Source organism: Doryrhamphus excisus, linkage group LG21 (genome assembly GCF_037039965.1).
Source record: "Doryrhamphus excisus strain RoL-2023G ecotype Guam linkage group LG21, RoL_Dexc_Guam_v1.1, whole genome shotgun sequence".
Taxonomy (NCBI): domain Eukaryota; kingdom Metazoa; phylum Chordata; class Actinopteri; order Syngnathiformes; family Syngnathidae; genus Doryrhamphus; species Doryrhamphus excisus.
In genome coordinates, this window is record NC_136377.1 from 11,236,613 (window position 1) to 11,251,434 (window position 14,822).

At 42.3% G+C, this 14,822-nt stretch overlaps 1 protein-coding gene across 3 annotated transcripts in view; it reads right to left on the reverse strand.

The window, feature by feature from the left end:
• Positions 1-6,176: 6,176 nt before the first annotated feature.
• The window catches only part of ephb4a (eph receptor B4a), a 44,152-nt gene continuing 35,506 nt past the window's right edge, over positions 6,177-14,822 (reverse strand). The window contains exons 8-17 of one of the 3 annotated variants that reach the window (XM_058086889.2): positions 14,651-14,816; positions 13,426-13,525; positions 12,530-12,594; positions 12,292-12,405; positions 11,708-11,955; positions 11,412-11,627; positions 11,147-11,296; positions 10,176-10,369; positions 9,582-9,740; positions 6,177-7,160 (exon numbers count right to left, since the gene is read on the reverse strand). In XM_058086889.2, the coding sequence (XP_057942872.2) occupies positions 7,052-7,160; positions 9,582-9,740; positions 10,176-10,369; positions 11,147-11,296; positions 11,412-11,627; positions 11,708-11,955; positions 12,292-12,405; positions 12,530-12,594; positions 13,426-13,525; positions 14,651-14,816 (1,521 nt within the window). In that variant the 3' untranslated portion in view covers positions 6,177-7,051. Of the gene's footprint in view, positions 7,161-9,581; positions 9,741-10,175; positions 10,370-11,146; positions 11,297-11,411; positions 11,628-11,707; positions 11,956-12,291; positions 12,406-12,529; positions 12,598-13,425; positions 13,526-14,650; positions 14,817-14,822 lie in introns of all 3 variants that reach the window. The other 2 variants (XM_058086888.2, XM_058086890.2) reach the window with 2 other exon arrangements.

Below are 14,822 nucleotides of genomic sequence, written 5' to 3' on the forward strand. Positions count from 1 at the left end.
CACAACATTTTTTTTTCAGGGACGATCTTATTTCTATTTCCATTATTTTCTATGTAAAAGAATCAATATGAGGTAAACATGTATTATGCATTTGTAACAATATTGAACCTATTTTCTCTCCATCCAGCTGCCCTCCCCCATTGAGCTTTCACGTCCACACATGTGGATACCTGTTCAACACACACACACACACACACACACATTTGAATACCTTTAGAAATGCAAACTATATGAGAAGAAAAAGGGGCCGCCAAATAAGTTTGAAGTTAACATAAATACTTTTACAAATGCATATATCCTTGCAGAGACGCACACACACACACACACACACACACACACATTATCGCTGACATTTTGAAAGACTCATTTCCATATGTCCTTGTGTAACATGCATTTGTAACAGTAGCGTGACTATTTTCTTTCCATACAGGATCACATGCTGCTTCCCGTGCCCTTCCCCAACCCCCCCTATTTGCTTTCACACACACCCGTACCTGTCGCACTGACTGACCCACACACACACACACACACACATGCACACACACTCCAATGCACAAAGGAATGTGAGTGGAATGACACAATCCGCCAAATGCAAAAAGCTGGTTGGTGTGCGTGCTAATGAATAGCCATTCAGACAGCGGGACAAAAGCTGCAGCTGGATTTGTGCTATATGCTGAGGTCAAGGGTCATGCAAAGCACTGACAGACATGGAAAAAAAAAAGGGATGAATGCCAGGCTTGCTTTTTATTAAAAAAAAAAAAGTCAACGCTGTTCTTTATTTACCTCCGCTGTTTGGGCCACACAGGAGCAACAGAAGCGGAGCAATGAATCAGTAAAGGAGCTAATCAAAGAACATGAATCAGGAAGACTCCGAAAAAATCCTGGCAGGTTACAGAGTTTTCTTCATCTTCTTCTTCGTCTTCTTCACTATGAGCCAATCTGAGCCTGAGGCGCAGGAGAAGAAAAGAACATCTCCTGATTAAAAAGGGCTGTGGACCAGGAAGGGAAGCATAGGAGGACAAGCTCCTCAACCCGGAAGGCAAACGCTCTCTGGAGGAACACAAGGAGGAGGTATTCCTCTCCTATGAATAAAAAGTGGGGCGTTGGGATAGATGAGAGACCCAAAAACTAAATAAAACACCCTGTTAGCTCTTTTATGATACGCACAAAAGAGACCAGGAGCTGCCATAAAACATCTGTTAGCAATAAAAGGAAGCTTCGGCTGAAACAGATCTGGAAGTGGTGTCTTCGGTCAAAAGGTGCATCTGCTTTATTGGAGCCATTAAGACTTTAAGGCAGGAGTCGGACTGGCTCACATGGGCTTGTCAGAGCAGACTCAAGACAGCTAAACACTGTGATCTTATCTGGATGTATACTGTGGCTCTTAAAGGGCCAACATGATTATCCATCCATTACAATGAACTTTCATTGGATCATGGAAAAACATGTATTTAATGCAATTTCCACGTTCTTAGAAGGCCACAAAAGTGTATAGTATAGAGAGGAAAATATATATATAATTTTAGGAAAGGCAGGAAACTGGAGGTAGCAGAGATGAGGATGCTGAGGTTCTCATTGGGAATGACCAGGATGGATAGGATCAGGAACGAGTACATCAGAGGGACATTACATGTTAGAGGCCTTGGAGATAAAGTCAGAGAGGCCAGACTGAGATGGTTGGGACATGTCCAAAGGAGAGATAGTGAATATATTGGTAGAAGGATGCTGCGTTTAGAGCTGCCAGGTAGGAGGCGTAGAGGAAGACCAAAGAGGAGGTTTATGGATGTAGTGAAGGAGGACATGAGGGTAGTTGATTGATTTGACGTGGCGACCCATGAAGGGAAAAGCCCAAAGAGAAAGAAGAAGTATCGAACTATACAAAAAATACTTTACTTGGTGCTCTATGGCTCACGGCAGCCATGTGCATCCTTTGCGCATTTGCCGATAATACGCCCCCTTGTGCAAAATGGGGCTCCCAACGGATTGTGTACAGTACCTGTTCTCCGTGTTTCTTAAAATACAGTAAAGTCTCGTTATATCAATATTCTCGGGAGTCAGAAAAAATATCAATATAACAGGACTATCCATATATCTGATCCTGCGCCGAACTGCATTAAAAGTGGGCGGATCTTTGATATGGCATGTAATTTTCTCCTTGAGTTCATGGATTGCGTATCTAGCATGCTTTTGTACTACAATACATTTTGTACTACAGTAAATAAAAAAAAACTTACGCTGTAGTGAATACCGGTTACCGGGACATAATTCACCCCGGAACTATCGATAGGCAAGGTGTTGCCACCCGGAGGGGTAGGCGCGAGGGACGGGTGTTTTCCGCTGTGTGTGCTGCACTCTGGTGGTGGAAGTGTGAAAAATAAAGTTGACTGGAAGCAGCCGTTCGCCGTGTTCTTTTTTGGTATTGAAATCCTTAAGCAAAGATTGATTTAAGCTGCTTTTGTATCGATATAAGCAGACCAAATTGGCTGGCGGGAGATGAAAAGGGCATCGTAGTAACCGGATTATCATAATAACCGTGTATCGTACTAACAGAGCTAATTATATCATAAAAGACTAGAAATTTGCCAGGAAATGAAAATAGTATCGTAATAAGTAGTAATTCGTTTTAACCGATATCGATATAACGAGACTTTACTGTAACAACCTAGCTTATTTTTTTTGACAAAAATAAATTTTTCAGGTAAGTCAGCTCTGTAAGATCTACGTATACGTATTTCATTTCCCGGGGCAGAAAGTATGATTCTTTAATGTAGATGTAGTCGCATTATGCTATATTAGCAGTCTTTACGGTCGTACAAAGGTGACAAGAAGGTAACGTATGTATTGTTGAATAATTGATAAATCTACACTTTGATGATTCATGATGTAGTCATGATGTATAAAGGGGACCTATTATGCTCATATGAGTCCCTTTATATTGAGTGGTGGACTCCTATAGAGCAGCCACACACAATAACCAGCAAAGAAAGATCTGCCAGAATCTGCACCTATTCAAGCTGTATTTTTTTTTAGATTTTGTACCTCCCATGAAAACAGTTTAATGTATTCCACTCTCTCCCAAGTGCTTAGGAGGACTTCCAGTGTTGTACCACTGGCTGCCGAACCCAACTTTATAGGAGTTGATAATAAATTGCCATTTTTCTTTTATAAACGTCCTCTGAAATCGAGCTTTTTGAGCCATCCCAAACTGCTTTCAGGGCTCGCTTTCAAATGCACAAATCTCATTATCTGAAACTTTGGCATCATTTAATACAAGAATACAACATTCTAACTGCATTTATAGGCCAAAAGTGCAGCAAGGCTATTAAACATTCCTAACTGTCATACAAGTGTAAAAAGAAGAATACATTCTTTTCATGTCGTTCTTATCATTGCTGGCAAAAGGTACTGTATATTGTACTATGCAGCCTGGACACAGATGTGTTCCATTTTCACTTCTTTGGTCATCATCACATGTTATCATCACATGTTCCTCTTTGGTATGTTTTTTCTTGTGGTAGGATCACAGAAAAAACAAACCCCAAAACGTCCAAAAAAAAAAAGCAAAGCACACTTGTGGAATGAATCGTTTAGATCAGGGGTGTCCAAAGTGAGGCCCCGCATTTAGCTTGTTCTCTTCCCGTCTAAAGTGAACAATGGCAATTGAAAAGACAATACAGTAAAGTCTCGTTATATCGATATCGGTTAAAACGAATTACTACTTATTACGATACTATTTCCATTTCCCGGCAAATTTCTAGTCTTTTATGATATAATTAGCTCCGTTAGAAAATTACATGCCATATCAAAGATCCGCCCACTTTTAATGCAGTTCGGCGCAGGATCGGATATATGGATAGTCCGGTTATATCGGTATTTTTTCCGACTCCCAAGAATATCGATATAACGAGACTTTACTGTAATTAATCAATCTAAATAATAAATCGAATAATTACAACTGTCACTTGATTGCAAAAGTTGAACCAAAATTGAAGGAGTACATCGAGGTCAAGCTAACAGGAGCCATCCATCCATCCATCTTCCATTTTGCTTGAGCCTACCCCAGCTCTCTTTAAAAATTTATGGCTGTCTCAATGACTTTTTTCATAACCAGCCAAGCGCTACTGTATTAATTTTTTATAGCTTTGTTATTAAAAATACAATAATATAAATAAATAGTATCAAGGTGGACCGTGCGTGCTTTGATTTTTCAGTATGTGCCCCCTGCATCAGATGAGCTGAAGTCTAAAAACACCCCACCAAAATACATCAACAAAAGTCCAAGAAAAACATCATAGCCACTGAATATTTATGAGTATGTTTATTTATGAATATTGCATACAAATTAGTCTACACACAGGACGGTAATCAAACATATCTTTTTGTCATGATTTCAAAGTGGACTGACTATACTGAGATCTTCAATATGAAGATCAACATTTCCAGTCAGCCTTCATAGGAACGTCTTGCATCACATCCCAGTGCTTTGGATGAAGGCTTGTCATGGTTTACAGAGATGAAGGTTAGAAAAGACGACGCACTAAGCGCCTGTTTCATTTACACTGATTGGAGTCTTAAGTCCACTCTGTATTGATTATAAAAAAAAAAATGGTCACACACTTCCTTCGCCCTCATTTCAGCGGCTTCTGGTTAATCAGCGCGAGGGTTAATTGCGCCTCAATCTTCTTAAAGCCACGGAAAATGATCCCAGATGATAGGAAAGCCATATTTAAGCTCCTGTGAGCTTGAATCTGCCCCCACAGGTACAGCGTATGGAGGTGGGTTGGGGGGGAGCTGTCTGCTTTAACTCACTTATCTTGAGTAGTGCAAATTAAAATCCAAAATGCCAAAAAAAAAGGGGGGTTCGGTGTCTTATGGGCCATTTAGAAAGAAGCAGTGTGCGTTTCTTTTGTATCCAATGTGGCTCTTTGGCAGGATGCTCTTGCACTGCAGGGCTGCCAGCCTCCTGGGGGACATTATGCTAACTAATTGTCATAAATGCCAGAAATATTGGACTTACCCTTTAAGAAAGATGCCACATCTTTCAGTAAAAATTTGATTTTTTTCCTTTAACAAGCGCTTGTAGTCAGTAAGACAAGTGGAAAGGGGGGGGGGGTGTTAATCAAACAGCCGCTCTGTGCTCTTGTTAGCATTCCATTCTAAAACCAGGGGCTCCAGCACACTGGGTGCATTGTTAGCAATGCTTTACGAGGACGTTTTGTATAGCGTGACGCAAAAACAAACATTTCACATTGTTTACATAAGGAAAAATAATACAGTAAAAATACAGTCAAAGCAATCTTTTGCAGTACATTTAAATGAGGTCACCTGACCTATTATTCTTCATTGGGATAGGCATCCACCAAAGAATGGCACTAGAAAATGATCAACATCAGCACTGACAGCTTTAAGGCCAGCTGGAGGGTCTTCTCTAGTCCTGTTTGGTCCATGTTGTTTCCATCATAAAGGAAATACAGAAATATCCCAATCACAAAGATACCGCACATGGAGTGAGAAGAGATGAGCGTTCCCTCTGTAACAGCCGGTGACGTGCGGTGAGGTTCATGGCTGGTGAGGCACTGACTCTCCTTGAGAGTTTTTATGTTAATACTTTTTTTTTTTTATCCACCCATTTTCTATACTGCTTATGCTTATGAGAGTTGCGGGCATGCTGGAGCTTACCCTAGCTGTCTTCGGGTGAGAGGCGGGGTACACTCTGGACTGGTTCGCCAGCCAATCACAGGGCACATATAGACAAACAACCATTCACACTCACATTTATACCTATGGAGAATTTGGAGTCGCCAATTAACCTAGCATGTTTTTGGAATGTGGGAAGAAAAAAAACGGAGTACCCGAAGAAAACCCACACAAGCACAGGGAGAACATGCAAACTCCACACAGAGATACCCGAGGGGGAAATCTAATACTGAAAAAAACATGTGTGGTCTTCCCTTCTATTTGAATAGGTTTGCTTGTCTACATGGCAACCTTGTTTGGAGATTTTGCGAAAACATAGTGTTTCAGGGCACTCGGAATGCCGTTTCCGTGTAGAGGAAACACAAGTCCATTCCAGACTCCATCATGCAGACCTTAGGTGATCACTACAGAGTATGCTAACAAGATAGCGGAAGTGAAAAACTTGTATGGAGAATTGGGACACTTTACATTGGGACTTTTAAAAGTCTGATCACATCAGATCGATTATAAAAATATATTTAGTGCATTTGACTTAGGTGGCGCTGCTGGTGGTGGGTTTCAATAAAGTTTACAAAAAACACGCCCCCACCCATTCATGGTGAGAGGTCCTGCAGCACCGATATGATGTCTCTCTGTATTTGTCCGGTTTGTGCCCTGTCTTCCATGAGGAAATGTGCAAATTTGGCAATTTCTGCTTCCGATTTTTCATTTTATTTTATCATGATTCGTTTTTTGTTTTTTTTTTTTACTTTTGAGGCGCGGCCTCACCTGCCTCAGCCAACCCGCACGTCACTGTTAACGACACAAGTGCTGATATGTGTCCCTCTCTCCATGTATCCTTCACGCTGGAGGATAAGAGTTTTATGATTCCAAGCGAGGACAGCAAAGCCTGCTCTACACGCCGCACCTGAGTAAAGAGGAGGTCATGATGAAATCAAATGAATACAAAAAAAAAATAAAAAATCCCGCACAGTTCAAGTGTCCTTCATATGAAAGCTGTGATCCAGATGGAAGCAGACGTGTCAAAGTGGTTCTTGTGTGTATTAACACAAGAGTGTGACGCCCTGTCATTGGCCTTTAGCTTCTTTGACAAGCAGCTGCTTTTCATCAGTCTGCTTTATTTGTCTCTCTTTGCTTGACACTTCAAATGGGGCATTCAATATCAAAAAAGCACAGCCCACGATGACAGAGTTTCTTGGCAACTCTCACGGATTCGTGGATTTCCAGGTGATAATAACAACCTTTTACTATGTCTCTCTTTTGAGTTCATAGTGGGTCATGGGAGTGCTCCGGGCTCACATTTTGACGTCCAGATGACAGGGGAGGAGGAGGGTGGGGGGGTGTAACACGTGAGCTAGAAGGTCACAGGTGTGGTGCTTTTGTTCTGGAAGCTCATGGTCTGGATGCTGGACAGGATCTTCCTCTGATGGCCGGCCAAGGTCACGCCCATGTGCAGCAAGTCTCTGGCGAAAACAAACACAAAATCTGAATTTCCGTATTCTACTCAATGTTTGAAAATCCTGAAAATTTAGTATAAATGATGAGGTTCTCGACCATAGGGATGCTATCTACTATATATACATGATCTCTTCGGAAGTACAGTAAAGTCTCATTATATCGATATTCTCGGGATTCGGAAAAAATACCGATATAAGCGGACTATCCATATATCCGATCCTGCACCGAACTGCATTAAAAGTGGGCGGATCTTTGATATGGCATGTAATTTTCTCCTTGAGTTCATGGATTGCGTATCTAGCATGCTTTTGTACTACAATACATTTTGTACTACAGTAAATAAAAATAAACTTACGCTGTAGTGATTACCGGTTACCGGGACATAATTCACCCCGGAACTATCGATAGGGAAGGTGTTGCCACCCGGAGGGGTAGGCGCGAGGGACGGGTGTTTTCCGCTGTGTGTGCTGCACTCTGGTGGTGGAAGTGTGAAAAATAAAGTTGACTGGAAGCAGCCGTTCGCCGTGTTCTTTTTTGGTATTGAAATCCTTAAGCAAAGATTGATTTAAGCTGCTTTTGTATCGATATAAGCAGACCAAATTGGCTGGCGGGAGATGAAAAGGGCATCGTAGTAACCGGATTATCATAATAACCGGGTATCGTACTAACGGAGCTAATTATATCATAAAAGACTAGAAATTTGCCGGGAAATGAAAATAGTATCGTAATAAGTAGTAATTTGTTTTAACCGATATCGATATAACGAGACTTAGACTATAATGAGACTCTAGATTTCCATGTGTGACATTTGTAGCATGGCCTCCTTATGTTGCATTCAGGAAAACTGGGAAAGACATCCAACAGAGAACAGTACAACTGTACCTCTGCATTGCATGAATGTAAAACGTCACATATCAAAACCTAAGCAACGAGATATTTCCTATTTCCCAGCAGTCTTGAATGCAGCATCAGAATGTCTACCAATGTCTTGTCTGTGTAATTAAACAATTTAAACCAATGAAATACTTTTCAATGCTTACAAACTATACAAATACTGCAAGTATTTCTAGGATTCTAAATGCTTTCCTATCAGACTCATTAGAATAATAGTGAAACGGAATGAAACCACTAGTTGACTGTAACTGACTGTCGCCGTGGATACAGCAGATCATCATAATGCTGAGAGGCTGCAAAGCATACCTAATTTGACACACTACAAAAAGTGGGAATCTGAGCAAAATCGAGATCAAAAGTGCTTATTTTTAACTAAAACACCTTTTTTGTCACCACTGTGTTATACAAATATGCTAATTTAAATAATATTATATTGAAATCTGAGATGCAAGACTCAAAATAAGCTAAATAATCTTCAAACAAAACAAAAAATGCAACTTGTTATGTTGGATTTATATATTTAATACATTTTACATTTAATATATTTAATCTATTTTAGAGTTCCAGCTTTTGTAGTGTTTCAACTGCGAATATAACTTTAAATATTCATGCATGCAAAGCCAGCTGGCCCATTAGGCAGTATTAGCAAATAATATAGTGCAGTGGCCTCCAGGGGCCCCCACAAAATCAACTTTCAATATAACTATATTAAAACTAGTTATCACTAAAAACGCTCCTATTGATTCAAATGTAAAGTCATGTTCAATTAAAATGAATTCAAATTATAATACCAAAATTTATTTTTGGACTTAAGATTGCCGTCAAACTGCTTGGAATGAACGGAGTGCAATACTGGACTGCAACCAGCAGAGGCGCTGTTTTAGCCTCTTGGGAGGTGTGAAGTAGAACATGACTGCATGGGCGCTCCGGCCCAGAGCCACGAGATTTGCAGTGGCTCCAAAATGTCTCATAACAATATGATATTTATGACTGTTTCTTCTTAATTCATGGTGCTTAAACATCAAAATGCGTAATTCATAATGATCGTTTGGACTGCCCACTAGTGAAGGTGTGAACTTTTTTCATAGTCCAAAGAACAAACATGGACACATGACACTCTTGACTGTACCATGGCAACCGCAAAGCTAGTTTTTAGGATGAAGCTAAGCCTGCGAGTGATGCTTTTCATCACAAAGATGCGAGTATTAAAGCAGTAAAGTACATTAGATGTTGCTTAATGTTCTTATCATTGGAACCAGCTGCTGCCAACATTGAGGACCTCGAGTTGAGCTGGTATAAAAGTTTTAGCAGTGCAGAGCCAGGACGTGGAGGGCCCCGATGATTGGGTTTGGCTTGGGCTCCCGATATGCGAAGTGGTGCTACATCTATGCTATGATTCTCCTCAACAGAACATTCAACGATATTCTCTCTTATCAGTTTAAAATGAATAATTCACACATGCAGTTCTGCAACCGAGTGCTGTTTTACAACAAGCAGCGCGGTACTATAAGAAAACTTAAGTAAGGACTGACTGTGTGCTGATCTGGCCCAGCTGTTCAACAGAGGTGAGTCCGGCTTGCAGGAAGCTGTCCTCGTAACGCTCCATCTTGATAGCCCTCAACCATTCCCCCACTGACGCACAGGACGAGAGGGGCAGAGGCGAGCGTTGGCCGAGCAGGGGGTAGGAGGGCCTGGGGGAGGGAGGAGAGGAGGAAACAAAGGGACAACTTACACTGACTGTCACCACAACAACAGGGAGAAGCACAAATGTCCTGCAGCCACAGTCCTGACAGCATGCAGAGGTATAATGTGAGGCTGAGGTGAGTGACAGGGACAAACAATGGGGTTTGTCAGGGGTGGAATGTCCTCTGCTGTATACAAGCTGGGGGACACAGCTAAAATGTGGACAGAGGGAAACGTGCACAGCAAGCTGCTGACAGGTCACAGCAGGACTTGAGGGTGCTACATAAGACTGAGCAGCAGGAGGAAGGATGCCTGTCACGTGACTGTCAAAGCTTAGGGAGGAGACGTCACGAAAGGACACACATGCTCGTCGTCTCGCTGAATATTTGCCGCCGTCCTAAACACACCAATGATGTGTCAGTCAAGCATGTGCACTCACTCACCCTCCTCCCTCCTGGGCCACGATTTTCAGTGAGGCGGGGTTTCGGATCAGCTTGTCCAAGGCGCTGACAAGCTCAGCGAAGCGAGGCCGCGCAGAGCGATCCTTCTGCCAGCAGTCTAGCATCAGCTGGTGCAGGTGAGTTGGACAGTCGGGGGGCGGGGGCAGCCGATAGTCCTGCTCGATGGCATTGATTACCTGGATGTGAGGGAAAAAATTATTTTAGAATTTCATCATTTTTGATGTATAAATCATGTATACTATCATCCGACTATCAAACGATTAACTATATTATTAACAGTTAAAACCTTAAGCCTAAATCTTGTAAAAAAAAAAAAATAAAATAACTTCATTTTAATAATAATTTGGAGTGCATGAGAAAGTGGAAAGAAAAATGTTGCTCTTTTATTGTTTCACATGAATTAATCAGTGCAGCGGTACCTCGGTTTTGTTCCAAAACGTTCAATCAAACCCAAAACATTTTTCCCCATAATATTGTAAATCCGGCTGCATGAGTGCTGGAGACCTGAGTTCAATTCCACCCTCGGCCATCTCTGTGTGGAGTTTGCATGTTCTCCCCATGCATGCATGGGTTTTCTCCGGGTACTCCAGTTTTCTCCCACATTCCAAAAACATGCTAGGTTAATTGGTGACTCCAAATTGTCCATAGGTATGAATGTGAGTGTGAATGGTTGTTTGTCTATATGTGCCCTGTGATTGGCTGCCGACCTGTCCAGGGTGTACCCCGCCTCTCGCCCGAAGACAGCTGGGATAGGTTCCAGCACCCCCGCGACCCTCGTGAGGATAAGCGGTAGAAAATGAATGAATGAATGAATGTAAGTATGATGCAGTGCAGTACTACACCACCGAAAAAGTACTAGAATAATCATATTGTTAACCTCAAATGATGGATCACATGACATTGAACAGGTGTCCCTAATATTGTGGCCAGCATGGACTTCATCCTAAACTTACATCTTGGTTGCTCATGTCCCAGTAGGGCCTTTCTCCAAAAGACATGACCTCCCACATGACAATGCCGTAGCTCCACACATCCGAGGCTGAGGTGAACTTTCTGAAGGCGATTGCCTCCGGTGCTGTCCAGCGGATTGGGATCTTCCCTCCCTGCACAGAGATGAGGAGAAAAAAAAAATCTGATTTCATCCAAGCAGGATTCTGGCGTCAGGATATTGCATAGACACGTCTCTAACAAGACTGAGGGGGGTGGTTGTAGTCTCACCAGGGAGCTGGTATAGGTGGGGTCTGAGGAGTTCTCCTGCAGGAAGCGTGACAAGCCAAAGTCGGACACCTTGCACACCAAGTTGCTGTTGATGAGGATGTTTCGCGCCGCCAGATCTCGGTGGACGTAACTCATCTCTGCCAGGTACTTCATGCCTGAGGCGATCCCGCGCAGCATCCCCACAAGTTGGATGGGAGTGAACTGGCTGTCATTAAGCTATGTAAAAGACGAGGAGATGAAGTTTCAGTAGGAAGACAGGGAAGGAGGGCGTATGATACTTTGGGAACCACACTGACCCGTAGAAAAGAATCCAGAGCGCCGTTCTCCATGAACTCTGTAAGGATCATGACTGGACAGCTGGCTGTGATGATGCCCTCCAGGTGGATGATGTTGGGATGCTGAAACTGGCCCATGATGGAGGCTTCAGACAGGAAGTCACGCCTCTGCTTCTCGGTGTAGCCGCCTTTAAGCGTCTTGATCGCTACGTAGTTTTCCTTTTTCCCGGGGACCCTCAGTCGGCCACGGCACACCTCCCCGAACTCTCCTGCAGCCACACATAAAGTCCCATTTAGCACACCTTAAAAGGCGTTGACATCATTAGCACAACAACTAAATGGAACGCTTGCTTGCAGCTTGTTCTGCCCTTTGCTTTGAATAGGAGCCGCTAATATTGCTAACGTGTTTATCAGTTAATAGCTTTGTGCCGCAATATTGAATTTCGCCTGATAAAGAAGAATAACAGAAATGGCTTTTAAATGTCACTGAATCAATTTAACTTAGCAAATTAGATAGACTCTAAATAATGCCATTTCAAAAGAAGGATAATCAGAAAATACATGACGACAACAAATGTTACACAAGCATACAGACGGTCGCTTACCAGCTCCGATAACCTCCTCAATCTTTACAAAGGAAACATCGATTTCCTTCGCAAATTCGCGCACCGCCTCATTTGGGTCCTCGTAGGTGAAGGGGTCGATATAAACCTTGACCCCTATGAGGGAAACGCAAACAAAGTCATGGGAAAGGAAGAGAAAACAAAAGGTTAGAGAACTACAAGCGGGGGACAAGCGGCGTCAAGATTAAAAGGAGGATTTTTCATGATGTTAGCACAATACCTTGACCCACTAAGTACTGGCTGTTCTTGTCACTCAGCTCTGGATCCTTCATGCGGCTGTGTCTTCTGCTGGGAAAAAAAATCATCACACATGAACAGATGGATAGACTGAACATTTTCTGCACATTGTTGCAGGAAGTATTTATCTCACACAGAGCAGAACATCCATTTACTGTACCGCTTGTTCTCATTAGGGTCACGGGTGAGCTGGAGCCTATCCTAGCTGACATCAGGCAATACATTGGAACCAGGACTCTAGCATGGTCGGTCATTTCTTTGTGACACGTTACTCGTGTCTTCTGGCACTATTGCGTCTGATACTGGAAGACTGGAAGCACCATGTTGCTACTGGAGTGCTAACTTCCTCCATTTCTAGTCCCTCTCCTGCCTCATAAGCCTAAAATAGCATTAATGCACCACCCTTAGTTGGACGCAAATCTGGGCCTCTGCCACTCGTTGTGTGAGTGTGTGTGTGTGTGTGTGTGTGTGTCACAAGGTCACTGCTATTGTTCTCCTGTCCTGTGGAAACAGGGTTGGGATGCCTGCATCCTGTCTCTCCTTGCCTGCAAACCCCTACCGTCATCTCAACCTAACACACACACACTCATATAATATACACATAAACACACACTTTCTCTACTTGAGATGGCATCCTGCACTGTTTACTCAAACAATGAATCCTAAAGAAAGACTCCTAATGAGGAGGATAAGTTTTAGCTGCGCAAGCAAAACTGGCACTGCTTTACTTCACAAAGGAATAAAGCCCAGCGAAAGATAACAAATGATTGGTATAAACAACAGAACAAAGCGGTGTAACGCCGAAAAACGTCACATTCCCCCTATTTTTCCATTTCCTGTTATTCTTTCAGCGTCTGTCTCCTCCTGCTTTTTTCTCACCGTATGCAGTAGGCAGCCACAATGATGAAAGTGACCAGCAGCAGCATCCCGACGGCGATAAGGATGCCCGGCACCAAGAACTGGGAGGAAGAGTCGTGTCCTGGACAGAGGGGAGGAGAGAATTAAAGCCACTGCAGAAGCCAAGGGAGGAGATGCAAATTGACGGAGCACAAAAAGTGCAAGAGGTGGAAAAAAAAAAAGCAGGAAATGAAGCTAAATAAAAATTAAAACATCTTAAAGATTGCCAGTGCAAGGTCAAAAACGTTCAATTCACTTCAAAAGACTGAGCAGTTAGAAATGTTTTCATATTCATATTTCATATTTAAAGCCAGGCAAACTGTGGAAACAGAAATGCAAGAAGTAGAACATCAAAGCATGATATTTTAAATTGTTTTCAGCATTTTACAATTTACTCACTACAGGCGCAATAATAATAACATAATCATAATAATAACATAGCATAACTCATGACAAGCTAAAACTCAACAAGTTTTATTTATGTCTTCAATGGCTTATTTTCTCTGATTATGTCTACTATATTGGGTAATACAAACGTAAAGGCGACTATAGTGGTGTTATTTCATGTCAAGAAGGGTCTAATAATGTTATAAACCATATTTACAAAGACGTAAACAGGTTTTCGGGTGTGTTCTAACTACATAAATGCTCTACTTCACTTAACACAGTCAGGTCTGGAAGCAAATAACCGTGATAAAGGAGGGATAACTGTATACCAAAGCATGTTACGTTATGCTGTATACAGTCTTGTATAGTAAACATTAATGGGGATCTACAATTAAACAATAAACACAGCAAAAAGCATGCATGTACAAGTGACAATACAGTATATAAGCGTTTCTCTGCTCTCTTCTCTTCTTCTGTGTGCGTGCGCGCCTGTATGTATATATTTCAAGGTTTTTTTTTTTGCAAAAGCTAAGCTAAAAATAAAGTATGAATACATCCCAGCAAGCGAGCATGTCACAAAAGCTACCAAATCATGTCCATATTTTATGCACATGCTCTTTACTGTGCAGCAAAAGCACATGCTTGATTCCACAGTAAATAAAGCATTCATCTTCGTGACAAACTTCATGCATTTGAAAGTGTTTATCTACTGTATGAAGGTGTACAGGTTTGGTGTTGATCCAACTAAAGATTGTTTGGACTGGGTGAGGGTCTGCGCTCAAATGTGCCTTTCTAGTCTTTGTATTTATTTCTTTATTACCATCAGGCAGGGTGCGGAAGACGGCCGCAGGACTGAAGCTGCCAAAACCAGCCATGGTGCGCGCCCGGACCTGCACTTCATACTGCGTGGCTCTGCGGAGGTCCGTCAGCACGGCCTGGTTTCTGCTGCTCTCCGTGTAATGGCACTGATCCTCACTGCGCCGCTCCTATAC